The 26,460-nt window shown below is 43.3% G+C and overlaps 1 protein-coding gene across 3 annotated transcripts in view; it reads left to right on the top strand.

The window, feature by feature from the left end:
• The first annotated feature begins 379 nt into the window (after positions 1–379).
• gria4b (glutamate receptor, ionotropic, AMPA 4b) overlaps positions 380–26,460 on the top strand; it is a 93,914-nt gene continuing 67,833 nt past the window's right edge. For all 3 annotated transcript variants that reach the window (XM_034549827.1, XM_034549826.1, XM_034549828.1), the window contains exons 1-2: positions 380–470; positions 5,384–5,542. In XM_034549827.1, coding sequence (XP_034405718.1) covers positions 380–470; positions 5,384–5,542 — 250 coding nt within the window. The remainder of the gene's footprint in view (positions 471–5,383; positions 5,543–26,460) is intronic.

Here is a 26,460-nt window from a genome sequence, read left to right as displayed (position 1 = left end):
TGATACTCCCCCCACCACCACCACCACACCCCCACCACCACCACCACCCCACACACACACACAGCCCCACACCCCCCTCCACCTCATCTTGGTGGTGTTGTGCGCAAAAAATTTCTCCAGCGCCGGACGGAGGGACGCAGCTTTGACGGCACAAAACGAGCGGCACTGCGGGGGGAAATATCCAAGAAAAACAACATCCAAGGCAGACATGGATATTTAACGGGCATTTTATATATATATATTTTTGTATCACTGCTCTTTTTTTTTTCTTTTTTTTTTTTCTTCTTTTTTTTTTCCAACCCTGGTGATGTTGCTTTTGGCCCGGGGTTGTTAATTAAAACCTGCTCGATGTCTCTCATCAGTTTATAACCGAAACAAAATGAGGATTTCTTCTCGCGACTGGTTTCTGTTGATATTCTCTGGCTTTTGGGGACTGGCAATGGGTGCTTTCCCGAGCAGCGTTCAGATCGGTGAGTGTGAGAGCCTCAAATGTTCATTCCGACCTGCAAATGAATCCTGTGAACGAACGTGAGGACGTCCTGTCCTGACATGTAACACCCCGGCACTACTCAAAGTGGACATTGTTGGGTTTCCTTTCTGCAGTCTTTTATTTTTCTTTAAAATATCACGTGCAGGCAAACCGGGTGCTTTCCTGTGTTGATGCTGTGCATGTTTAACACACACACACACACACACACGCACACACGCACACACGCGCCAGCCCCACCAAATGCGCTTTATACGTGCAGGCTACAGTGTGTATCCCAGTGCACTCCGCCACTGCAGCATATCAGAGCTGCACAGAGTGTGTTTGTATTCCCCATGCAGGCTGCCCGTGTGCATTGACCGCTGTTAACACTCTTGCAGACCCCGCTGCATTAAACCTCTGCCACGGTCCCAGGGGCCAGACAGCTCCACTCTTCTTTTTTCTCTCTGTTGTTTATTCATCCGCATGTTTTCCATTTCACAACTTAACAGTCGTGGGTGGAAATAAAAAAGGTGATGGATTCGTGGTTTTCATTTCCCGAGCCGGCAGATTGACTTGGTTTGATTTTTTTTTTTTTAAAAAGGCATGGGAATTGAAAAGAAGGGCAAACTGTGACCTCCAGTTTGGTGATCATCACAACCCTCCACACAAATAAATACATGCAACAGGAAAGCAGTCAAGTCATGCTGTCTTTTGTTTAGCATTGACTATGGATGTTAAGCATTGACTTTTTTTCCCCTGGCTTTGCCCTCCACTGCATCCCCGCTTGTAGCGGAGTCGAGGCACATCAGGACCAGTCGGACTGATGAAAAATGACACCCTGCTCAAATGATTCTCCCTGTCCTTTTATATCAACGTGATACCCGAATCACCCGGCTTCTCCGGGGGAGGTCAGAGGTCAGGTTCTGTTCCAGACAGCAGTCCTGGAACCGGGGACACTCGAGCCGGGCGGGGGTTTAAACGTGCATCTGTGGAACTGCTGCCATCACGATGAACATTCAACTAATGTTTGCTGCTGATTTAAGCAAAACTACTGCTGTGTGTATGATTTTTTCTTTGCTCACACGTTTTCTGCAGCTACAGACGCATTTTCCTGAGGTTTATTTTAAATACTAAGCACTTCTCAGTATCGTTTGGCGAATGGCATTTATGCCAATGATTGCAAACAGTGCTGATGTAACACCAGTGTCGTCATATTTCCCCTCCACCCTGTAATTGACCTCCGAGAGTGTAGAAATCCACAATGTGAGTCCTCACCCACCAGACTTCACCTAACCCTTTTTAATGTAGTTTTGAGCAGCCACCACAAAGCTTCATCAGTTCTCTCCAATCAACAACTCATCAGCTTGAAACAATTGTCACTGAAAACTCAACACTCATTAGCAGCGGGTTATTTACTGTGTACACACGCCTGCAACACAGATACAAGTGCACAAATACAGCCACGGCAAACACGCTTCACCACTGCCACAGATGAATTGTGACAGCATTGATATGTGTGAAGACGCATCGCTAAAACGGTCTTTCATAGTTCTGTAAGACTCTACAGGTTCTCTTTGAACGATCCTGAAGCTAACGCCACTTCTAAAGAAGATCCTAACAACATCTGAGTGGCTGTGTTTGTGTGTGTGTGTGTGTGTGTGTGTGTGTTTTACTGAGGTGTTGCCAGATTCTTAGACTTAATGAGACCAGTCACATCATCACTGTGCATAAGGAAAAATGCACACGTTGTACCAGAATGCTTCACAATCGGAATTAGCCGGACAAAGCTCATCCGGAAGTTGATGAAATGGACCTCAGCCTGGTGTAAATGAAAGAGTCACCTAACTTCTCCTCTTCTTGCTACCTTAAGCCGCTGGCCAACAAGCTTAATATGGCAAAGAAATGTCCTTGCCTTCTAAAAGAACAATAAACTCTTGGGTGGGACCACTTCGATGTGCAAGACGAGGGAGAGGTGACTAACAGGGGTAGCCGAGCTAGCCCTGTGCGAGCAAGCTTCTCCACTGGCTCTAATGATCTCCTTACAGTTAGTAACGTTAGTGTAGTTAGCAAGGCTGTTGGAAAGTATCGTATAGATACCATCGACAGTTTACATCTGACATCCAACGCTCACTTTGCACATCGTGGCGTCCTGCGGCGGGTATCCTACATCCTGTCTTGATGTAAGGCCCGCTATGTTTGATGACAAGCCTCCCCGGTTTGCATGAGAAGATCTGTTCAAATAGCGAGCTGAGCTAACGGGAAGACGGTCAACAGCTGGTGTAAATTCAAAGGGCTTTGATTGGATGTCATCATTCAGATAACAGGCTCTTTGGAAGCCCGAGAGTCTTATTGTTGGAAAAGCATATGGTAGTCATGACGCTTCGAAGTCTGCCCCCCACAGAAATGCCACACACAGTTATTTTCACTCAAACCCCAGTCTTTTACGAAACTTAACCAAGTACTTTTGTTGCGCAAGCTAACCTAAATCCTAAGTAAACCAACAATGACAGTTTATTTTGAAAGGACACTTTGCATGTAAGGAGCGGAAACTGACACGTCCAGAACCGCCACTAGCGGGGAACCAAGAGCGTCATAGTTTGAAGCTTTAGGCCACTGACCAGGTGGCTGTGTTCGACGAGTCGGGAGTGAAAATGTGTTGGTTCTAAATATGTGAAGGGAATTCCTACTGATCGGTTGCCAAGATGATAAAAATGTTCAATTATTATTTTTTTTGTAAATAAGGAATGAACACCTCCTGTGGGCATTTGGTTGCGAGTGGGAGTCAGTGGGACGTCAAACCACCGTAGTGGAAATTATATGAAACTCATAGCGGCTCCAGTGCTTTTCTACCCGTTACTAGAGTTATGGAAAAAGACGGAAGGGATTTACATGAGAGAGCACCATAAAGGAGTAAAATATTCTAAAGTTTACATTTTAAAGAGGTCAGACATAATAAGAACACACTGGCATTTTGCTTCATGTGACATTCACACTGTCTAATCCCAAGAAATGTAGCCTTAAGTTAGATTTTTTTTTAATGTGAAGCAAACAGTTTCAAACCTAAAACACCGCTGACATTTGCACAACCACGAACAGCGTAGTCAAGATCTCTTTATGTGAAGAAAGCTGTAATGTCAAAAGAAATGAGAGAAAGGAAAAAAGAAAAGAAACCGAGAGCAAAGTCTCATCTCTGGTGCCAAACTGATTCTTGACATTCGAGCGGCTCATGCGTAATAATGTGAATGAAAATCTTCCTTGATCCAGACGGATATTCTGTGAATATTATATCACTTTTTTTCTGCTTGCTTTGATATGAAACAATGGCAATGCATATACTACTCGGACTGCATTGTCACATAGCCCAATGATGCTTATAGGGTCACGAGTTGCTATAGATTAATCATCATGTCAGCTATAGTGATTTACGAGACCAATCGTGGCATTTCATATATTCTCCAGTCAGCTGCGTCCACATCTGATATGATAGAGGTTCCTCTCTGACCGAAGCTAGCTACTAAACCAGTCTGTGAAACCTAAATGCATATTTGACAAAAGCTTTTGCGGAGGTTGTCCTCACAAGACAAACAGCCGATGTTTGTTCAAATACGGCCAATGTTTACCTGACAGGGACCGTGGTTTCCTGTGGCCACTAAACAACGTCTTCGTTTCCCGAAGCTTAACCAATCAGTTTTCTTTTCAACCATAAAGATGACGGTTCAAATAAATAAATGTGGTTGTTGTTTAACCCAAACTACAATGTTGGCCCCCAATCCATAACCAGGTATACTTGCTAGCAACGCTAGCGTCTCAGGATGGCAATGTCAGTTGGTCAACCACTTTGGTGTAGACTGAAATATTTCAATAACCACTGGAAGGATTGCCATGACATTTGGTAGACGCATAGATTGACCCAGAGGATGTAACCTAATGACTTTGATCTCCTGCAGGTTGACATCATGTGTTCATTATACCAGTTTTTCCGTTCGTTTGTCAACCGCATTTTAAGCGAAACACGTTAGGCGCTTTTCCATCAACTGGTTTGGAGCGAATAGATTCGGATACAGCTTAGTTTGGTTAGAAGTTGGCACCATTGTCACATCCTGTGTGCTTCCTGTTTTATTTTGAAGTCCTAGTCTCTTGTGTCCTCTGTTTCCCTGCACTTCCCGTCCCTGTGATTGTCTGCCCTGTCCCTGATCGTTCATTCCCTACACCTGTGTCTCGTTCCCCTGTATATTTAGTCTGTCTTCTCCTTGTTCTGTGCCGGATCGTTTTTGTACTTCCTGTGTTCCTTCGTGTGACCTTTTGCATAGTAAAAGAGTTTTTTCACGTCACCTCGACTCCCGTGGGTTCCTCTGCTCCAGAGTCCCTGCCACTGCCCTCGGGAACGTTAGCGAACGTGACAACTATCGGCTAAGCATGGCTGTACTCTAGTTAACAGAGTAGAAGGCGCTGAAGTTGCAAACTGGAAACGAACCAAAAGGCAAAAACATTTTCAAGCAAGCGGAAAAACTGTTTTGACGAAGTTTTATCGGATTCTTTCCATTTCAATACAGCTTCTCTAATGCAATACTTAAAAATGTGCATGGAAATATGTGAATGGAAAGACTATTGAAACAAAACCAAACACCTTATTCCATCCATTGGTTTGGTGCCCATATTAGTCCAATTCTACTTCTCCAATCAGGACCCTTGAAGAGGTTCCACGTTGCCCTCAGCAGTAATGGAATACTGGTATTCCCCCACAGAGGACGTGTTTTCATTCTCTGAAGTGTACATTAAAGATGGTTTCTAACGAAACAAGAACTATGAACATGGAGACCGAATCTGATCAAATAAGCATTGTGTGTGTGTCTCTTAAAATCTTGTTGGTTTTCCGACTAGTGTAAATCTCGCTTCTGCCTTTCTTCTGTTCAGGCGGGCTGTTCATCAGAAACACTGATCAGGAGTACACTGCCTTTCGTTTGGCAATCTTCCTGCACAACACCAGCCCGAATGCCTCGGAAGCCCCGTTCAACCTGGTGCCTCACGTGGACAACATCGAGACGGCCAACAGCTTCGCCGTCACCAACGCCTGTAAGTCTGTCAAATGGTTTCATTTTGTTGTTGGGTGCACTGTGGTGGGGGGGGGGGGGGGGGGGGGGGTTGATCGCGGTTAAGCAGGAAAACAAGGCTTCCTGTGTGGGAGGTAACCAGACCAGGGTCTTACCAGGATATATGGACAATATTGTCTTTTATTAAATCATAATTCACTTTTGATTGTATCCAGGGTCTTAATCTCACCCTCGTTCCTGTGGATAATAACATTATACTCAAGTTATAGGAATAGTTCAACCATATTTGGTAGTAAGGAGCTGAAGAAAGGACGAAACTTCCACCGTAACGACACATTGTCATTTTAACATTTCTGTTTTTGCACAGATTAAACAATCAAAGCTAAAACAGGCTAATCCCATGAAGGGCTGTGTATTGGCAAGAATCTGGGGATGCAATTATAATTTAGGGGTTACGATCAGAAAAATTGCGATACCTTAAGGGAGGGGATAATTGCAATTTAAAAAAAAATCTAATTTGAGGAAAACCCTTATAGTATAAAGAACACGACCATATACATGCAATCTGTTTTTAAATGTTTTAAATTTAATCATAACTGTACTGCATTTGCATTCATCACAGTCTCTAACATCCAACATTAAAAAAACAAACACAAAATGACCGACCCCTGTCTGCCACAAACCTTTTGCATGTAAACTATTCATTCAAAAATAAATGCAGTATGAGAATTGATAAAGTATCACAAAAAACATAAAATCGCGATACTCGAGTGCATCGATAATTTCTCACACCGCTATTCACGTAACTTGTATGATGCCCTGATGGACCAATTCTTTGTGATTTTGCTGTGTTCCTAGATCTCAGCAATTATTTTGGTGAGTACAATGTTTTCATGATGGATAGAAATGATGATTTATATTTAGTAGTTAACCATTATATTACTAAAACCTGAGTGTTTTAACTGACACATATTTAGGTCGTTTATCCATCCTGCCACTAAACCAGCTCGTTGTGTGTACATGAGCATGAATGCATGAGTGTGCATGTGTGTGTGTGTGTGTGTGTGTGATGATGTGGCAGTACAGCATTGTCTGTGAGTGTCTGCTGGTTCACATCTGATCTGAGCAAAACCGCACACACTCTGAAAGGGGACAGCAGCTGTAAACACACACACACACACATACACACACATACACACACAGACAACAGTCACACACAATCTCCTAACTGTAGTAGGCAGTGGGTTTTTGTTGTTGTTGTTGTTGTTGTGATAATGATCCCTGGGGAAACGTCCTGTTTCTTTGCGTGCGAGTGAGTGTGTGTGTGTGTGTGTGTGTGTTTGTGCAGAGGGTGGGGGTTCCCACGGAGACCATAAAGCACTGCAGCCCGATGTCTTCTGCTATCTGTGTTGTGATCTGGTGTTAGAAAAATCGATGGCTAAATTAAGCAGAGAATGAAGTGCTGTTACGTCGGTTTTGGTACTAGAGGGGTTGCGGTGTGTATGTGCGTGATGATCAAAGACATATTTCAGAAATGTTTTCTCTCTGTCTGCAATCAGACTAGGAGGGCAAGTATGTTCTTCTTCTGTATGACCTTATAGAGCCTTATGAATGTAATTTCCTTTGAATTTACCCTGCGGGGGGGGGGGGGGGTTTCTGAAGTTGCATTTTGATAAATCCGCACAATAAGAAAGAATGCCGAAATATATGTCACCGGTTCCCTGTCTAACATTTATCAACGCCGCCGACTTTCACTTGATTCGCTTTTAGTACTGAAGGAGTTAAAAAGGAGCGCCTTTTTTTTCTTTCTCCCCTTTTTGATTTCTCAACGGATTCGTGGAAGTTTTAATTGACGATATCCTCGGAAACTGAATCTGAAAAAAAACACGTGCATCCTGTCTGCGTGTTAAGATTAGACTGCGTTTGCGACTGAGAGAAGGAGGAATGCACCTGTCCCGTTTCACCTCATGCAGCATCTTTGCCTCTGCACCATTGCAGCAAACAAGAAGTCTCGAATTGTTCTGCAACATTAAATGAGAATCAAATACTTTAATACCTAAAAAAACAATGTATATGTATGATGTTTGCCTGGTAATGACCTCTAAGATGAAATACCATTCAATGAAGCTGTATTGATCTCTGTTGGGAACTGAGTTGTGTGAACAGGGGCTAGAATAATGCAACAACAAAAAAAACATAGAAAAGTGTGTGGATAACGAGAACAAGAATAGAATATATGATGAGCAACAATTGCAGAACGTTATAAACTCTGTATATGTGCTTGTATTTTACTTGCAAGGTTACACCGTCCTCGAAAAACACCCGGTCAATACAGACACTGAAGTGAGGCCGCGAGACAGGAAACGTCCGTTAGAGGAGCTCTCAGTGGCCGTCGCAATAAGAAGGGAGCAGCAGTTGTCCTGGAGTAGAGGCGTGGGTGGGTGTGAACGGCACAATCCCAGGAACAGAAGAAACTATAGGCTTTTTCCACCTCTCGTCTAATGGCTGCATAGTCACAGGAAGCGAGTCTGCAGGTCATTGATTGGCCAAGCCAAATCAGAGCAGAATTACATGAACCAATCAATGGCTCTGATAGCTCAGGGCCAGCGAGGGGGGGGGGGGAGGGGGGGGGGGGAGGAATCTGAGATCGAACCACATCGCTTGCGTTCACTCCCCCTATTATTATTATTATTATTATTTTTTTACATTTCCCAGTGTCTTTGTTCCTTTTTTCTTTCTTTTTTTTTCCCTTCCTCGGCCCCCGCTTTCGCTCCATTATCGGTGTTCCCTGAGATAATGGTTGTGAATAGGCAGGATTAAAAACCGTGTGACGTTTAAGGGCATCGCGTACTTTTGGGAAAAGGGGAGATGAGAGAAGGAGCTCATTTGTGAAGAGAGATTAGTCCATTCAGTGGCTCAACGTGCCGCTGATGGGGACAATCGGTGGGAGGACGAGGATAAATGTTGTTGTATGCTCCCCATTGTCACTGATAATCATTCAGTAGACCCAGACACTGATGCATTATGTTTCATTCGTTTGATTTACTGTACGGTCTCCATATTTTTCACTCTGGGGTTACCAGTGTTACTGGTGTCGTACTGCGACGCGAAGCCGCTAATAGGATTTTTATTACGTTGGTTATCTCACAAAACTTTCAAAGGTCTCCACTGTTGATAGTTCACACAGCAATGTAATGTATCGGTGTGAAGTTAATTGTGACACCTCGGTATAATTATCGTTTATAAATGAGACAACGATCCAGACATTTGTTAGTCTCTGCTTTCCAGTGGTGATATTTAATGCTTTTTTTGTGGTGCTCAACTCTGCGGGGGGGGGGGGGGGGGTTGGGCTTTTGCCCTCAAAAGGAAATATACCAACATATGTAAAAGCATTTATTCAGGTCTTAAATATTGTACTCTTAATATGCACCATATTTGTACACACAATTTTCTACATTTTTATATTAAAAAGTTCGGTAACAATTTATAATAACTGCACGCTATGACGCATTAGTTAAGTATGAGCAAACACTTTAATTCATCATTTATAAAGCATTGTTCCACACTTTAATAAATGATGGATTCCCCATTTGTATATTAAGTATTATATATAATGCTCCATTGCGTGCCGTTATTATAACACTAATTATGTAATACTTCATTTACAAATGGGGAATCCATCATTTTAGTTTATTTGGAGTCGATCCTTCTCATTAGAGCACCGTACATGTATTAATCCGCCACTGAAAATCGTCCCAAACAAAAGCTTCTCTTATGGCCTGTGTGCAACAGACACAATAGGGAAGTTTGAGTCGTATATATTGTTTGTTTTATTGGGATTTAATAAGGAAAGTTTAAAAGGACACCAGCCTAATCCTTTTGAAGCGAGAATGTGCAACACAATCTTCTTCGAACTGAAAGGTTGGATTCGCAAGCATTGAGATTCTGTGCTGTGCACCAGAAGTTTATCTATTAATGGCAGATTTAATAAGATGCATAGAGGTATGGTGCATGCGTTTTATTTACTGGCTGTGTCCTTGTTTAAATGCAGTTCTGGTAAGGAGGGGGGTCTAATCGGTCTCTGTCTCTCCATTTGGTTTCATTTCATTACATTTATTTGTCTGCACACAATGTCTCCCAGACGCAATTATCCGATCTTGTGATAATGGGATGAGCTGCATCTCACTGCTCTCATTTTCTAAAGAGGCCGTCAGGTCCAAACAATGACACAATTGTCTTAAATCAGTGGTCACCAACCTTTTTAAAGCCCAAGATCCCCGACCTCTGCCTTGGTGACAGGCAAGATCTCCCTATTATGGCGTTGAGAGAAAAACACTGTCCAGACTGTACAACTTGAGGCTTTTTATTTGGCCTAATTGTAATTGAATGAAATCAAAACACTTTGGTCCAGCTTTCAAATTACTAAATGACTCAATTTCAGTGCAACATAAAAAGGAAATTAATTGTTGACCGCACACAATATGAAGAAGAAAAAAACACATTTGCAATGAGCAGGCTGGATGAACTCCCAATATTAATGTTGTATTCATCAACACAACACTGACAACATGCTCAGTTAGTTACTAATGTAAGTTCAGTTCAGCGCTGTGTCCAATCACAATGCCATCAGAAGTCATGTGACTCCAGTTAGTGTGATGGCTGTGACTGACTCTGTCTGTGACTGTCTGTGACTGACCACTGTCTGTGAGTTCCTTGCTCCTCAGCACAGACAGCCAGTCTAGTCTGTGAGCTGTCTGTCAGTAATCCGGCTCCTGGACTTTGATTTGGTGATTTTCCGAACTCCACTTTCGCGGTTTTTCGGGACAAATTTGTCATTCATGAACATTTTCTCATCTGGGTGATTACGTTCACATCAACTCTTTCAGATTTAAATAATTATAGCAATAATAAATACGAGAACATTTGTACCATTAACAATTTACGTTTCACATTTATAGTCACGATTCAACGAGGTATCGTGATATCATAAAATAAACAAAAGCACTACACGAAAACACTGCAAATGTAAGTGAATAAATAAATAAAGACTATATAGCCACGGTGGAATAGAATGGACACATTTACATTCTGCAGCAGTATCTGCACCTCTGCCCCGGTGAAGTTAGGTCTCAGTTTACTCGACCGGCGCTCGCTTTCCGCTCTGACAGTTGCCTTCGCGTTGCCTTCGCGTTGCCTTTGCGTTGCCTTCGGGTTGCCTTCGCGTTGCCTTCGCGTTGCCTTTGCGTTGCCTTCGCGTTGCCTTTGCGTTGCCTTCGGGTTGCCTTCGCGTTGCCTTCGGGTTGCCTTCGCGTTGCCTTCGCGTTGCCTTCGCGTTGCCTTCGCGTTGCCTTTGCGTTGCCTTCGCGTTGCCTTCGGGTTGCCTTCGCGTTGCCTTCGCGTTGCCTTCGGGTTGCCTTCGCGTTGCCTTCGCGTTGCCTTCGCGTTGCCTTTGTGTTGCCTTCGCGTTGCCTTCGGGTTGCCTTCGCGTTGCCTTCGGGTTGCCTTCGCGTTGCCTTCGCGTTGCCTTCGCGTTGCCTTCGCATTGCCTTCGCGTTGCCTGTGCAGTCTGTCGATTGTGCACACGTCTCTTCGGTTGCACGCCCTTCTAAGGAGCTGACGGCGGCGTTTCTGTATGCTAATCCAGGTGCACGTAAAACGCGTGTTCAATTTTAAGAATCCTCATTCGGGGGGGGGGGGGGAACGCACAGCTGAGAACACTGAAGACACTTCAGACAGTGTTTGAGAATGAGGCCCAATGAGTTTCTGAATTTATTTCATTTGTATTTTGGAGAGCGACAGGGAAGGTCAACACCCGATCGACGGGTTGGCGACCACTGGTCTAAAAGATGGCGCTGGATGCAGATTTCAGTCCATCTGTGGCTTTTTTTGGTTGTTTTGATGGTGCTCTGGACAGAACATCCCTCGTTTCTCTCACGTGTGGAAAGGGCAGGCGGTAAAATGCCAAAAAACAACAGACTGCCCGGTCTATAATAAAACAATAAAGGCAGCGTGCCGATTATTTCACGGATCACCGCCTCGCTGTCAAGGTGCCGTCGCCGGTAATGTGCTCAAGTTCAGGACAGCCGGTCACCTTTTTCAACTGGAGAGACTTCTCCAACCATTTGTCACTTCACCTCCCTTGGAAGTTCAGACTAAGAGCACTCGGCTGTTTCTGACAGCGGCTCGACGGAGAAGATGACCAGAGGATCGATGCCCATGTGGCTGCTGTACTTGTGTAACACTTAAGAACGTGGGATATCCCATCTACAGCGCAGGATGACACCTCAACAATACTTCTCGAAACGCAGGTCCTCCACATTGAAGTGGAGTCTTCCATCTTGATGACTGGCTTCATGTTTAGAAGTATTGTTACGTGATAGTAAGAGTTAGAAAATCTGAAAATGGCATCATTCACCCGTGTAATAATAAGTGAGAAGAAATAATCTGAGGTTTGCATACTGGTCTTGTTTCAGTGCATCCATGGGTGGTCTGTAGCATTGGATGTGGATGGTCTCCTTCATCTCTCTCTGGCCTAACCATTTGTGAAAATAACATTGTGTTGACAACATTTGTAAAAAAAAATAGGTCAACAGGGTGACGAGTACGAGCAGCGGGCGACCAGACAAATGGGCTCACTTATTTGGAAAAGAAAAGGAATAAAAGCAAACGGCAAAAATGATTACCATAATTGTTTGCTGTAAATATTCATCACGTTTTACAGACAAACCAAATTAGGGGCTGAGCTTTTAATCAAATTATCGCGATCACAATTTGGACAACCTCCTACAATTACATGAAGATGATTGACTGCAACGTTCACGTTTTAAAAAACTCTGTTGCATATTGAATCGGGTGCTTCCTAAACTGGCAAAAAATGTCCTCAATGTTGAACAGAAATATTTTGGTACAATTTTAATTAATATTTCCCTCCTAGGAGAGGCACTGTGAATAAGGACCAGTCTGGTTTTGATGCAGACATATGTTCACTGGCACGGAAGTGAAAGCAGTGCCATGCTCATTTAAATGTGAAAGTATGTTGCAATTCAAATCGATGAATAATCAGAGTACATAATCGTGATCTCAGTATTGATCATAACATTGATGATTGTCATTTGATGACCGTTGTCACGCCGAGTTGCCAGCCAGCGTTCGTGCCGATGATCTACGAGTTTGTTTTAAAATGAGGTATGTTGACTAATAAAAACCATGTGTACTCCATCCATAACTTTGGAAAAATCAATGTAAGGATCATTTGATGGGAGAGTTGAGTACATTTGAGGATAAAAGGTGAGATTATGGAGGTTGAAATCAGGATACTGAATAAATGGACTCATTTTGTGAGTATTAGATCTCAATGCCTTCATTGAAAATCTACAATTGAAGATTTGGATCCACCAAAAATCAAAATCAATACGTTTTCCAGTCCTCAGCGGTGTTTCATCCGCAGTTTCATTCACACGCGGCAGATCCATGGTGGTAACCTCTTCACCGCGAAGCCAGACAAAGGTTTTCCAATGTGTGTGTGTGTGGGCGCAAGGGGTTAATTTGACCTCCTACACGCCGCCCCGGCCTTCGCCTTCATTGAAACAGTGACATCTTAATCTCCCGTTGAGTCATTTATATTCAGCGAGGCGCTCTGACTCACTCCAGATCCAGATAGCGAGCAGCCGGTGCTCCATATGCACACGTGCAGCATCGGAGAACCTATATTCTCTCTGCGCCGCTCACACGCGAACACATGCCTTCCTCGTCTGTCCTCGAGGATGAGGAAGACACGTTTTATGTGTGTGTGTGTGTGTGTGTGTGTGTCTGAAGCATAAATAATCTGGCTGCGTGTAGCATGTTAGCTCTATTCAAGTCTATTATCTCTCCCTCCACGGGCTCCACCCAGAGGGGCTCTTCTGCTCGCGGGCGCTGCCCTTTAAATGGCGGCCCGTGCCCCTCATTTGTCTGAGGATTCTGGTGCACATGTGCAGGCCTTTTCAGAGTTGTATACACATGTGTGTGTGTGTGTGTGTGTGTGTGTGTGTGTGTGTTTGTAATGGCTGGTGTTAGGAGAAAGAAAGGATGGAGAGAAAGAGTGTGAGGGGGCAGCTAATGAGAGATTAGTGTGGCGAAGCAGGGAGGAAGAGGAAGGATGGAGGGGTGAGGAGATGTGGGAGTTGAATAGTTGAAGACAAGGTCGAGGGGATTTTCACAAGGGGAGCTTCATTATCTTGGTAAAAAAGGTAAAATGTGAGGATGATAATGTGAGAAACTGTCTAAGGAAGAGACGACTTTTGTACATTCAGCTACCCCCCCCCCCCCCCGTTTGTGTTGCGGGCAAAATGCAAGGACGTCCAATGAAAAGAGTTGACTTTGAGGTCGAGAGGAACAGCGCAGTCCTTTTTACTCTAAAAAAAGTTTCTACCAGTAGAAGTAAAGAAATACTGAATTTCATAACCTAGCTTCTTAATCATTTGACAAGAATAGTATTTTACATCAGTGCGACTCATTCGGCCTTTCTGCTTTTGTAGAAAAACTAAATTGAGGAAAGGTGAACTGCACAAATGATGCACGTTTTGGCATTTAAATCACACAAATGCCGATTTCATTTCATTTGTAACCGTACAAGCAAGTGTAGAATATCTGAAAACATTTTGATATCTGTGTTGAATTCCTCTCATTCAACGTGGTCTCCTCCCCGTCTTTCCGCCTCCCTGCACCTCCCCCTCCTGATCCGTGTACTGGTTATCTAAGTGGCCCCCTGTGTGTGTGTGTGTGTGTGTGTGTGTGTGTGTGTGTGTGTGTGTGTGTGTGTGTGTGTGTGTGTGTGTGTGTGTGTGTGTGTGTGTGTGTGTGTGTGTGTGTGTGTGTGTGTGTGTGTGTGTGTGTGTGTGTGTGTGTGTGTGTGTGTTAGTGAAGGAATGTATAGGAAGAACTCTGAGGAGACATCCTGCACGGAGCATCAGTTAACTGTTAATCTGATCCTTCAGACGTGGTTTGATTCATGAAATCAATGGAACGTCTGAGGAGCTTCGGCTTCGGTTTGAAACGTTTTCAGCGCAGAATTTACAGTAAAGAGAAAAAAAAGAAACAACTGTGAGACACTTTACACGAAAAGATGAAGCTCAACATCTTTAACGCCGGCTTCATACCAAAAGTTAACAGATTGCATCATTAACGTTATCGGGTTACCTCTTAACTTTTATAATATATAAATAATATTTCCGATCTAAGGGACTATGTATGTATCGGAACTTTGTGTAACACCGCGTAACACAGTACAAGTACATCAGTATGCCATTATCAAAAATAAAAGATTCCATCTGCAGATTATGTGTGTTGTACTATGATGTTTGAATTATTATTGTTGCGCTAACGTGTACATAGCATGTTGCTGTCGCAGCTAATTTGACACCATTTAGGAAGTTTAAGCCGTAAAAAAAAAGCATCACGTTTTATAAACTATAAATATGTAGCTGAAAAATACATGTGGCGAAGTAAAAAGAAGCAATTCCTCAAATTTCTATTTAAATACAGTACTTGGGTATTTAAATTTTTTTTTAAAAAGCACGACTGTGGTGAGAGTTAAGCACCAAAATAATATTCTACGATTCTGAAACAGCATTTTTAGGCCTTCAAGATTCAAACACAAAGCAAGACATGGAGGCTGTAGATGAGGGTGCATTTTATTCATTATGAATTCAGCTGTTTATTTGTACAGAGACAAGAATGTGTTCTTCCTTCCACCAGAAATTACACTCTTGTCTTTTTCTCTCGTCTATTGTCAAGAGATCCGTAAAAAAAGGGCTCAAAAATAAACATCTCAAACTCAAGCAGAGGATAAATAGTTTGAATATTTAAATGCCGAGAGGGGGGCGCGGTTCGGATGCCATTGTTTAAAGAAAGGCTGTGATGGTTTTTAATCTTCAACGACACAAACGGAAAGCACTCGACAACATGCCGAGGTCATATTGTTAAACTGCGCTCACCTTCTTGATCTAAATAAGCCACATGCGTTTTCAGAGTGACAAAAGGGTTAATGAGTTATGCCCGCCCGTCATTTAAAAAGGGAATCAGTGAACATTTAGAAGCCATCGGGGGATGGGAAGCGGAAGCAGCCTCATCACCTTCTTACTCAATTAGGAATCTATTTTTGGATACGAGGATGTTCGGATGGATTTTCTCCAAACTAACTAGGACAGGAAGTCATGTCAGTCACTTTGTGTTAATCGTTTACAAGATATCTGTTCCACGTTGGAGCATCTCTGAGCTCCCGTTTGATTTTTAATACGTCACTTTGCACACAGAGAGAGAGAAAAAATCCGCAGAAAACACAGAATTGGGTTAACAGGTGCGTGAGTCGCCATAAATTAAACCACGGGGGCCTGAAATCACCCGATTTTAAGATTACAACATGCATGTGCTCTGTGTTTAGTTATTGTTTCCAGTCGGAAACTGTGTGCTAGAAAGTGAATTGTAGCTTTTTCTATGATCTAAGCCTTGTTTCCACAGTGCAGCTTCACAGAGATAGTTGGGCTCTCCCGTGGTCAAGACCTCACCTTCACCTGAGGAAGACCACGTGAGGTCGAAAAACATTGTTTTGTACATGCAGAATAAAAGTAGCATCACTTCAAATGCCACCGGTTGGTCAATGACCGAAGTTTCAATGTATGTCTTCAATGTACTTAAAGAAAAACATTGTGGTTGGGTTAAAATAAGTATTTGTTGCATAACTGGCGTTAGTTGAGTACAGAAGATACGGAACAAACATATGGTTAAATAAGTCACCCTCTAAATAAGAAGAGCTGTAATGTAATGGTCAGATTTTGCTCAAAAATAACAATTTTTCTACATTTTTGGTGGAAATGTAAGCGTTTATAGTCGGAAGCTGTTCGACCATCTAAAACCTTTTTTTTTCTTTCTTTTTTTACTTTTGAAGAAGCGTACAAGCAGTTTGACGTCTTTATGTGGAGGACGGACATCTCAATCAATCAATTATGAGAGAAAACATTCATGAGTTTGCTAACAATGAAAAGTATTTATTTGCTCTGTAAACTAAATGGCAGTCTTATTTTAAATGTTTTTTTGAGTTATTAAGTCGTGTCCAATTGGAAATCGTGGCCTGATACAACATGTGTGTGTATGTGTGTATACATACATATATATATATATATATATATATATATATATATATATATATATATATATATATATATATATATATATCCACAGCTAATTTAAAGGTCCAGTTTGTAGGATTTTGGGGGGATATTCAAAACTAGTTTTCAATGGTGCATAACCACCTGGAACGGAGAATCTTAATCATTAAAAAAAAGTCTCAATGGAAAACCTTTTTCAGTCCATGTCGACCTTTAAACAACCGTATCAGTCAATTGCTAATATCAACATTGTTCATGCAACATTAACGCTAATGAAAGCCTGACGGATTGAAGGGAATTGCTTTGCGAGACAGAGACGCCCAGAATATTTTGAAGAGACGGACAGAGACAGAGAGGGGAGGGGAGTAGCAGGAGGTCCGCTCTCGGATCACCGCGAATGAGTCGTGTGAATTCACAGATGGGTTTTTAACGGGAACACACTCTGGCCAGGGGAGTTGTTCTCACACACTGGAGGATGCTGTCACAGCTCACACACACACACACACACACACACACACACACATACTCATGCGTACTGCACGCATGAGCCGCTATCACGTTTTTTTTTTTGAGAGAGAGAGAGAGAGAGATTTGTTTGGTATGTGGAACGGACATAACTGAGGAGATCATGCTCGATAGTAAAAAAAAAAGTACAAACCTACACGCATGCGTCCTCGTGAGTATGTTGTGAAAATGAGCATCTTGCACCTCATTTCTGAATTGTTTTGTCAATCTTTATTCTGAAAAGGTTATTTGCATGCTTCTCCGCCGGAGGGGTCCGTCTGTCCTGTCCTGTCCTGTCCGGTCAGGTCCGGTCAGGTCCGGTCCTGTTCTGTCCTGTCCTGTTCTGTCCTGTTCTGTCCTGTCCTGTCCTGTCCGGTCCGGTCCGGTCCGGTCCGGTCCGGTCAGGTCCTGTTCTGTCCTGTCCTGTCCTGTTCTGTCCTGTCCTGTCCTGTCCTGTCCGGTCCGGTCAGGTTCTGTCCTGTCCTGTCCTGTCCTGTCCTGTCCTGTCCTGTCCTGTCCAGTCAGGTCCGGTCCGGTCCTGTCCTGTCCTGTCCTGTCCAGTCAGGTCCGGTCCTGTTCTGTCCTGTTCTGTCCTGTCCTGTCCTGTCCTGTCCTGTCCGGTCCGGTCAGGTCCTGTTCTGTCCTGTCCTGTCCTGTCCTGTCCTGTCCTGTCCTGTCCTGTCAGGTCCGGTCAGGTCCTGTTCTGTCCTGTCCTGTCCTGTCCTGTCCTGTCCTGTCCTGTCCTGTCCGGTCCGGTCAGGTCCTGTTCTGTCCTGTCCTGTCCTGTTCTGTCCTGTCCTGTCCTGTCCTGTCCTGTCCAGTCAGGTCCGGTCCTGTCCTGTCCTGTCCGGTCCGGTCAGGTCCTGTTCTGTCCTGTCCTGTCCTGTTCTGTCCTGTCCTGTCCTGTCCTGTCCTGTCCAGTCAGGTCCGGTCCTGTCCTGTCCTGTCCTGTCCTGTCCTGTCCTGTCCAGTCAGGTCCGGTCCTGTCCTGTCCTGTCCTGTCCGGTCAGGTCAGGTCAGGTCAGGTCAGGTCCGGTCAGGTCCGGTCAGGTCCGGTCAGGTCCGGTCAGGTTCTGTCCTGTTCTGTCCTGAACATTTCTGTCTAGTCCTGTCCGGTCAGGTCAGGTCAGGTCCGGTCCGGTCCTGTTCTGTCCTTTCATTTCCTGTCCTGAACATTTCTGTCCTGTCCGGTCTGGTCCTGTCCTGAACATTTCTTCACTTGTGGCACAAATGTCCACCTCGACTCAAAGTTGAACTGGTGAGAATTTGGTGCTCGACGGGGACGATATCACCGAGAACAACTGTAAGTCAGTGGAAAAGTAGTAAAGCCCGCCTCTCTTGCTGGCCTTGCTTGATTCGATTGGCTGCCTCGGTTAAATTTTGACATTGACGAGCGGTGCGACTCCGCGCCCCCGGGGGGGCGTCTTGGTGTCGTGGAGGTCCCTGTGGCCTCATAAAACACGTGCTTTAGCAGCTCTGATAGAAGTAACACCCCCTGCTGCTCCGGATGCCATTCATAACAGATCCGTTAGTTAAAGGAGTAGCTGTGGCCAAACAATTAGCAGTTATGGTTTAATGGCCATTACATTTTCAGTGTGAGTGGATGAGGCGCTTTGATGGAAAAAAAAAAAACCTTCGAGGACTTGGTTCATTCGTAAGGGGTCAAACGGTCAGACTCCCACTGGAAGGCCTGAAGAGGGAATGATTCGTTACCTGGCCCTTCAGCCATGACCTCTTGACCTTTAAGCCCTCCTTCTCGGCCGATAATAAAAGATGGAGAGGAGCTCATTCTCGATCATTGTAAAAAGGTTTCTAGACGTCAAGGAATTACTATTATGGGTTTTTAAGAATCACAGCTTGACGTGTAAATCTTTTCTGGATGGGAAACATTGTTTAGGCCTCTTTAAAACACTTTAGAATCACATAACCAGACTATTATACTGTATTTAGATGCATACATGTGAAGAATCAGTTATATCAAAATGTCACACTAACAGTTTAAGGACTTTTGAGATTCTGGGCTATTTTGATTCCATATTATGTTTTCTTTTCAGGCGAATGGAAATAAACATCCAAAATAACACAGCAAAATAAAAGCCTGCATTGTCTTGGTGTATTAGGCGTGACCCGAGAACAGGAAACATTCAGACAACCAGCATAAAAGAGACAACAACACACATGAAGCAGACGCCGAGCGACAGAATGGAACAAATACAATCTCAAGAGCCATAAACACATCAGATGGCGACGCTCTGAAATCTCCAGGGAGAGTAACTGGTTGCCTTTTGAAATGTTTCAAACCAAAACACAACACGTGTTGAATAAATTGTCTTCACGATAAAAACATTTGCAAAGCCTAAGAATCTTTCCCCCTTGTTGTCCATCCTTTTCTTCTTCTTCTTCTTCTTCGTTACATTTCTTGGCTCATTAAGGCAACAAACTGTCCGCAGAATAAACCGTCATTAGGAATGTGTCTCGCGTGACACGGCGTGCTCTTTTTTTTTTCTCCGTTGTGAATTTGCATCCTTTTGCGTATAAGATTATAAAAACACATTTTAACCAGCCATGTTCCATCAGTCCGTAATGATTGAGTGGAACGGTTGGACAACCGGCTCACAGTCCACTGCACCGTCCACAGTCTGCTCACGTATACGTCTCTCTGTGGGCACAGACGGCGATGAATCACGGGACGGCAATTATGAGGGGCGAAGCACATTAAAAATCACGCACGCCAGTACGTCAAACGCGTACCTATACTGCACTTTCACTCACCTAGCTGGGTGTAGGTGTCCGGCGCGAGTGAGGGGTTTAAGATGGTGGCGCGCATGAATTTTCACATGATTCAATCGCCATACAGTAATTAAAGAACACACACACACACACACACACACACACATACACATACACGTACACATACACACACACACTGTCCTTTCACCCTATCCTACTACTGCTCCGTCCAGTGATGAGACTATTATTAGAGTGGATCATTACTAGTTATCAGTTCTCTGAAAGCCTTTCACCCTCTGTGCATCACTGTACAGTATATGTGTGTGTGTGTGTGTGTGTGTGTGTGTGTGTGTGTGTGTGTGTGTGTGTGTGTGCACTTCAGCTTGACAAAGCTGTTGTTGGATGGTCTCAGCATTTCAGCTCCAACTCGCTCTACTAGTGAAGAGACCCTGATTGCAACATGATTGAGCAATTATTGCACTTTTATCCCCCCCCTTAGTCGGTGGACGGAGGGAATGGATGAGCCGATCTGGAGAAGCTGGACATTTTTAAACTCCATAGAAAATTACTCAAATGACTGTGATTGAGTTCAGAATGCTCGCGGTACGATGAAGGGAAGGGCCTGCTGTGGCTGAGAGAAGGCAACATCTAACAAGAGTCTTTAAATAATAATGTCCCTATGTGTAAGCTTCCCCTGCTCATCAGACATTGATTTATCTGGTGTAGCAGCCAACAATCTGAACTTTACAACAGACATGTACCTTAAAATGTCCTAAACATAAACCTAATTGGCGTCAGCAGATACTGTTTTATAGAAACTGCTTTAAAACCAATTAGCCAATAAGGTTGCTTCGCGGTTTCATTGCATTGAACTGAAAACCTCAAATCTCATTGGATCACTTTATTTAGCAACCACGTAAACGATTGAGTTGGGAACTCTAAGCAGAACGACTTATAATCTGGTTAAAGAAATATTGTCAACATATATACGACAATATTTATATGTCTCTTCTTGTTTTTGAGTCCGGAGGGTCAATGGAACCGATCATACGACACAAGGCAACAACTCTTTCCTCAGTAGAAATGTCTCAGGCTGGTAGTTTGGGGTAGTGGAGTTGTCTGTGGTTATAACATGTGTGCTACATCAATGTAAACTGAGAGATTAAAAGGTGCTATATGGATAACGCACGGTTACAGTACGTTAGCAGCAGCAGTGGGCCGCAGCATGAGTAGCATTAGCACCAGCAGCAGTGTTAACCTTCGGTTAGCGATAATTGTAAAGGTAAAAGGAGAATCGTACAATACGAGAGATTATATTTTATTTTATTTGTCTCTCTCTTCTCTATACACACAGATGCACATTCACACAGCTGACGTGGGGGCTTATTTTTCTGAGACAGCATGCAGTGGATTTGGAGAGCGAGCTGGGAAGCGACTCGTTTCCCCGCGATGCCCTTGACATTTCCCCGGCTCCTCACTTTAGCTCAGTCACCGAATCAAAAACGCATATTATTGAGCCGCGGTCCTACAGCACACCACTAACCCCCACCCCTTTTTTTTTGTGGCCTGCCGCACCCTTGCGGTGATAATGAATTGTCCTTGAATCCTGACTGGGGAACTTAAACCCCCCCCCCCCCCCCCCCCCATCTCTCCTCTCGGAGTAAATCCGCAGACTTTTCGGGAACAGAGGCTGCGTGATGATGCACATTAATGGCTCAGGGAGAAAAAAATATATACATTTCCCCTCCGACGCAGCACGACTGCGAAAAACGATGAGATGTTTGATTCTGTGAGAGCAACAAAGGAGGATGTGGACGTGAAAAAAGGGAGACGGGGGGGGGGGGGTGAAGGACGAGGAAAGGAGAAGTAGTGTGTGTGGGAGAAAACGAAAACCCTGTTTGACTTGTGATTTGTCATATCGTCAACGCTGAGTGAAATGTTTAAAGACAGACAAGGTGGTGCAGGATTCTGTAAGAACAAAGCAAAGGCAAATCTTCTCGACATGCACTAGTTAAATGAAGCATGTGCGACAGGAATGCCTGGTCCCTGTTGTGCTACTGCCCTGAAATGTTGCCAGTAGCAGTTGTTTGGAAAAATTCAGACTTTGTTGTCAGTTGTCAGGCGGGACACGGGTAATCATTTCGAGATGCAACTCTTTAAGTTGTTCAAATTTTGAAAGAAGAGTTTCTCGCCGCGCATGACAGGTGGATTTACATTGTTTTCATCACGGCTTTAACAGCAACATTAATTCCTTCTGCTCAGTGCAGGTATTTCATATGAAAACTACTGCTTTTTTTTCCCCCCTGCTGTGTGCTAGCACAAAAAAAATGAAATCCTCATCGAGGATATATCAGTTTGAAGTCGACCTTGACGTCAACTAATTTGAGACGTCGTCAGAGGGTATAGTGCGAGGTAACAAGTTACAGTCACACGTTGCAAGAAAAGAGTTTTCTTTTTTAATTTGACTCCTCCTTTTGTGCGTACGGTTCCAATTCACATTATGATACCTGAGTGAAAAGTGCTGGAAAAAGATTAAAAAACTATTATTCAATATTATTATATTAGTCAGTCCCGAGAGCAAAGCCAAGTGTGTCAGGAGCACACTTGGCTTTGTTGATGCTGATAACAAAATTGCAAAATTGCAACAAAAAAAACTATTGGCATGTTGTGACTACAAAATTATGAAAAGATATTTATGTTTTGGAACCAGCAGCATTTCAAACGGGGTTCTTCAGCATCCGTTGGTTCTTCCGGCGTTAGCTAACATTTCCCTTCGTCTTTTCCGTTGCACAGTTACTCCCATTCGTTGCCCAGTGGAGACGACTTTGTCTCAGCCCGTATTATCACTATCACCATAAAAGAATGTACTTATTGAATATGAGATCACTCGACTGTAATATCAAGCGCACGATGCACTTAGATTGACAAAGTGTTCTAAGTGTGATGATCTGAAAGCCAGTGGGAAAGACAAAATGCAGATAATCACGAATGAAAATCTAATCTTTTGTATATTTACTTCACGACATTGTGTACTTACAGGTTTGGATGCCAAACCCGGTGTTGCTCAAATCACATCGTAACTTAACGACCTGCACAAAGTGTGTGGTTGCTCTCATCTTCTTCTACACGTCATCACTTTTCATTTCTCCCTGAGCTCCGTTGCCCCATTTTTTTTCTCTATTTGTTCCCAAAACACACACACACACACACACACACACGATTATCCCTCTTCCCCCCCATCATCATTCATACCACCCCATGGATCCAGCCCTCCTCCCAGTGTTATTTCCTGTCTCCATGGGGAGCAGAGGGTGGGTTAATGATGCAGATGGGCCAGATGATGCTCCTCCTGGTGAAGAACAGATCCTATTGATCTCAGTGCAAACTATTTTAGGTTATGTCCCTATGCCAACGCGAGGAGTAAAGGATCTCAAATATTGAGTCTTCCTGTCGGACCATCAGTAAACACAGAAAACTGCCAGAACTGGAGTCTCTTTATCATCAATTAAAACTGCCATTTACATTTCTGCAAAACTTGCAGACATGAATGTCTTATTCTCAATCTGTGTTGCTGCTTCAGCGTGAGCACAAGCTAAATTGGAAGCGAGTGGACAAAATTGACCAGGAATTAAATGCAGCGTTTCGTAGGCGGAGCCCCGTTCTTCCCTATATTGAAAAATGGTGCATTGATGCATCGGGGTTCATCCTCTGGGGAGTAAAGACCGTCTGTACAAAGTGTCGCGATAAGCCGCATGCTGCGGACCGACTGGCGTCCGTGCATTGCGCTTACATAAGACACTCGTGGAATACTGCTCTCACATTTGTCGCAGCTCATAAATCTCTCGTGTGCGCGTGCATCCAGAGTGTGTTCACGCTCGATACGTCAGTCGTACGAACTAAACCCCGATGACGTGCATATAGTTGTTTTATGGTTTTAGACTACAAGAGTATAGGCACAAAAACAGAGAAGAGTGAGCGTAAGAAGGGAGTGTGCTCAAGGGAAGAGGAGACGGGATGGATAGATTTTCTGATGCGGTTTGACAACGGCCTAATATAAAACGTAAACACACACACACACACACACACACACACACATAGCTACTCATTAACATGGATAGGTAGCAACGGGGGAATAGAGTTGTGTTGTTTCTGCACAAAACTAGAGAGCTAGACGTTGGACCCGATCCAGGCGGGTGTCCTCCGCTCACAATTTCTCTTTATTCCAAGACCCGAGGAAAAATGAGGGAACTTTAATGATCTCTGCAGGGAAATTTTTTTTTTTTTTTTTTTTTACAGCAGCAAATAAAAAGCAAGATACACGAGGATTATGGATGGAGTATATCTGAGACAATGTAAGTCGTTTTAATGATTTGCCCACATTTACCCGTGTAACATGTGCTCATGAAACAAACCAATTTGAAGACCTTCATTTTCAGGTGAAAAATCAAGGAACTTTGAATTAATTCATGAGCATTGTATGTATGTGTTGTTCTCGCTGGAAAAGGCGCCAGAATGCTTTTCTTCCTACTGCCTCTTTATTTTGGATTGAATTCTTCAAACATTGGATATGACTTCAAAACACAAGGGTTTTTATTTGTATTTTCTTTATTGAAAAAGACCCATTATCATCTCTTCTGTGTTCCATTGTTATTTCTGAACTGTAGCTCTGCTGTGAAGGGAAGCTGGGAGTGTTTTCTACAAACAACATAAAGCTTTGATCAGAGTTCGAGGATCCTTTTGTAAACTCAAAATGCAGATGCTGAAGTCAAGACTGTTTTAATGTAATGTCTTGACTACAATCTTAACCAAGAGACAACGAAGGACCAAAACCAACATGTATTTTTACGTTTTAACTGGCTTTAAATTGCCATGATGACTTTTCCTTTCATTTTTTTTTTGATAGAACGAATGTTTAAAATGATCCTAAATAATATAAATCGTGTATATTCCGTGCTGACAAAAGCAGACATATAGTGAACAAGTGAGAAAGCCATGGGGCACTTGTTCAGGCGTAATTAAGGGTCTACTCACTTTGAGCTTATGGAAAATGTAACCCTCATTTTGAGGTAAATAAAAAAATCAGAAATTACAGCCAGCTAAATTATAGAGACGCAATAATACAGTGTGGCAACCTAGAGGTTAATAGCAGGGCTGCAGATATATTGGTGTCACAAACACTAAATACTTGTGGTTAATTCATGTGCCTTTGACCCATGAACATCTCCCAAAAGTCTACATTTGATTCGCTAGTGTCCAAAATAGACTAAAGGGCATCGTTATAAATAAGCCACTCATTGCTCACAATGACAATGCAAGCATGCTTTTAAAGTTTTGCACGTATAATGCTCGTCATGTTCAGATGTGAACAAATGTGAACATTTGCTGATCAGCACTAAACACAAAGTACAGCTGAGACTAAGGGGGAACGTCATCGGTTTCGATTTATTGATTCCAACTCACAGAATCTCCAAAGCCATTAGGATTCATCCTCTGGGAGCCACGTCGGTCTGTGCAAATTTCATGGCAATAAATCCAATAGTTGTTCATGTAATTCCGTCTGGATCACAGCCAAGTAGACGTAGTCACCGTGACGTCACCCATCGGTTGTTGGTTTTTTTGGAGCAAAGGAGTATCGGCATTACATTTAAGCTACTGACAGACTTTTATTCCCCCCTATAAAAACTCAAAGGGCCTTCCTTTAACTTCCAATGCCGCGTGAGCTTCTTCTGTTTAGGCCGCGGTGGCAAAAGGAGCAACGGCGTGGTGGAGGGATGAGAGGATAAATCCTGTTTATGTTGATGACGCTTGTTACCGACCGTAATGAGGTCAGAGTCGCCGCCGTCTGCCTCAGATGGAGATTAACACCGAACCGAAGGGGTCCGGCTGTCTCCCACAGCGCATCCCAATAAAGATGGATCTACTTGAGTAGCTTAGAGCATGAAGGGTGACCGGCATGATCGAGCATACCGGCCGTTCTGAAGCATTTCACTCCGTGGAGGTTAAAGGGGACTCACTGGACGCTTAAATGGGGGGTACAATGAATCACATTCACAGTCTATTGTTTTTTTCATGATCTCGCACCAAATTTAGCTCTCACGTTGCGATCGATTATGATAACGCGTCCCATTTTTCTGACGGTGGCGTGGTGGGAGATGCTTGATTGCATCTATGTTGGAGTCTGGAGCTACACATTTTTTTTCAACGGCGTTTACCAGAAGTTTGGACAGTTAAGACTAGATTCATGACAAAGACTTACGTTGAATGACTTGCTATCATCCCCCTAACCCTTAAAGATTAACATTCATGTTCAAATTTAACGGCGATGTCTTCATTTTCCAGACAACGAATAAATATACTTTATGGCATCGGCTTTCGTCGGACAGATTTAAAGTATATTTATTGGTACTTACAATGTACTTATTTATTTCTTGTTACGCTATTATATTATAATTGTAACAGTGGCTTGAAATGGACTTAAAATATCATATTGTTTATCATAGAGATATCACATAAAAGTATAGTGACGTGAATACTATATCAAGGAACACTTGAATATCTTTTG

Source organism: Cyclopterus lumpus, chromosome 14 (assembly GCF_009769545.1).
Source record: "Cyclopterus lumpus isolate fCycLum1 chromosome 14, fCycLum1.pri, whole genome shotgun sequence".
Classification (NCBI taxonomy): Eukaryota; Metazoa; Chordata; class Actinopteri; order Perciformes; family Cyclopteridae; genus Cyclopterus; species Cyclopterus lumpus.
This window is presented reverse-complemented; position numbering and strand designations above follow the sequence as displayed.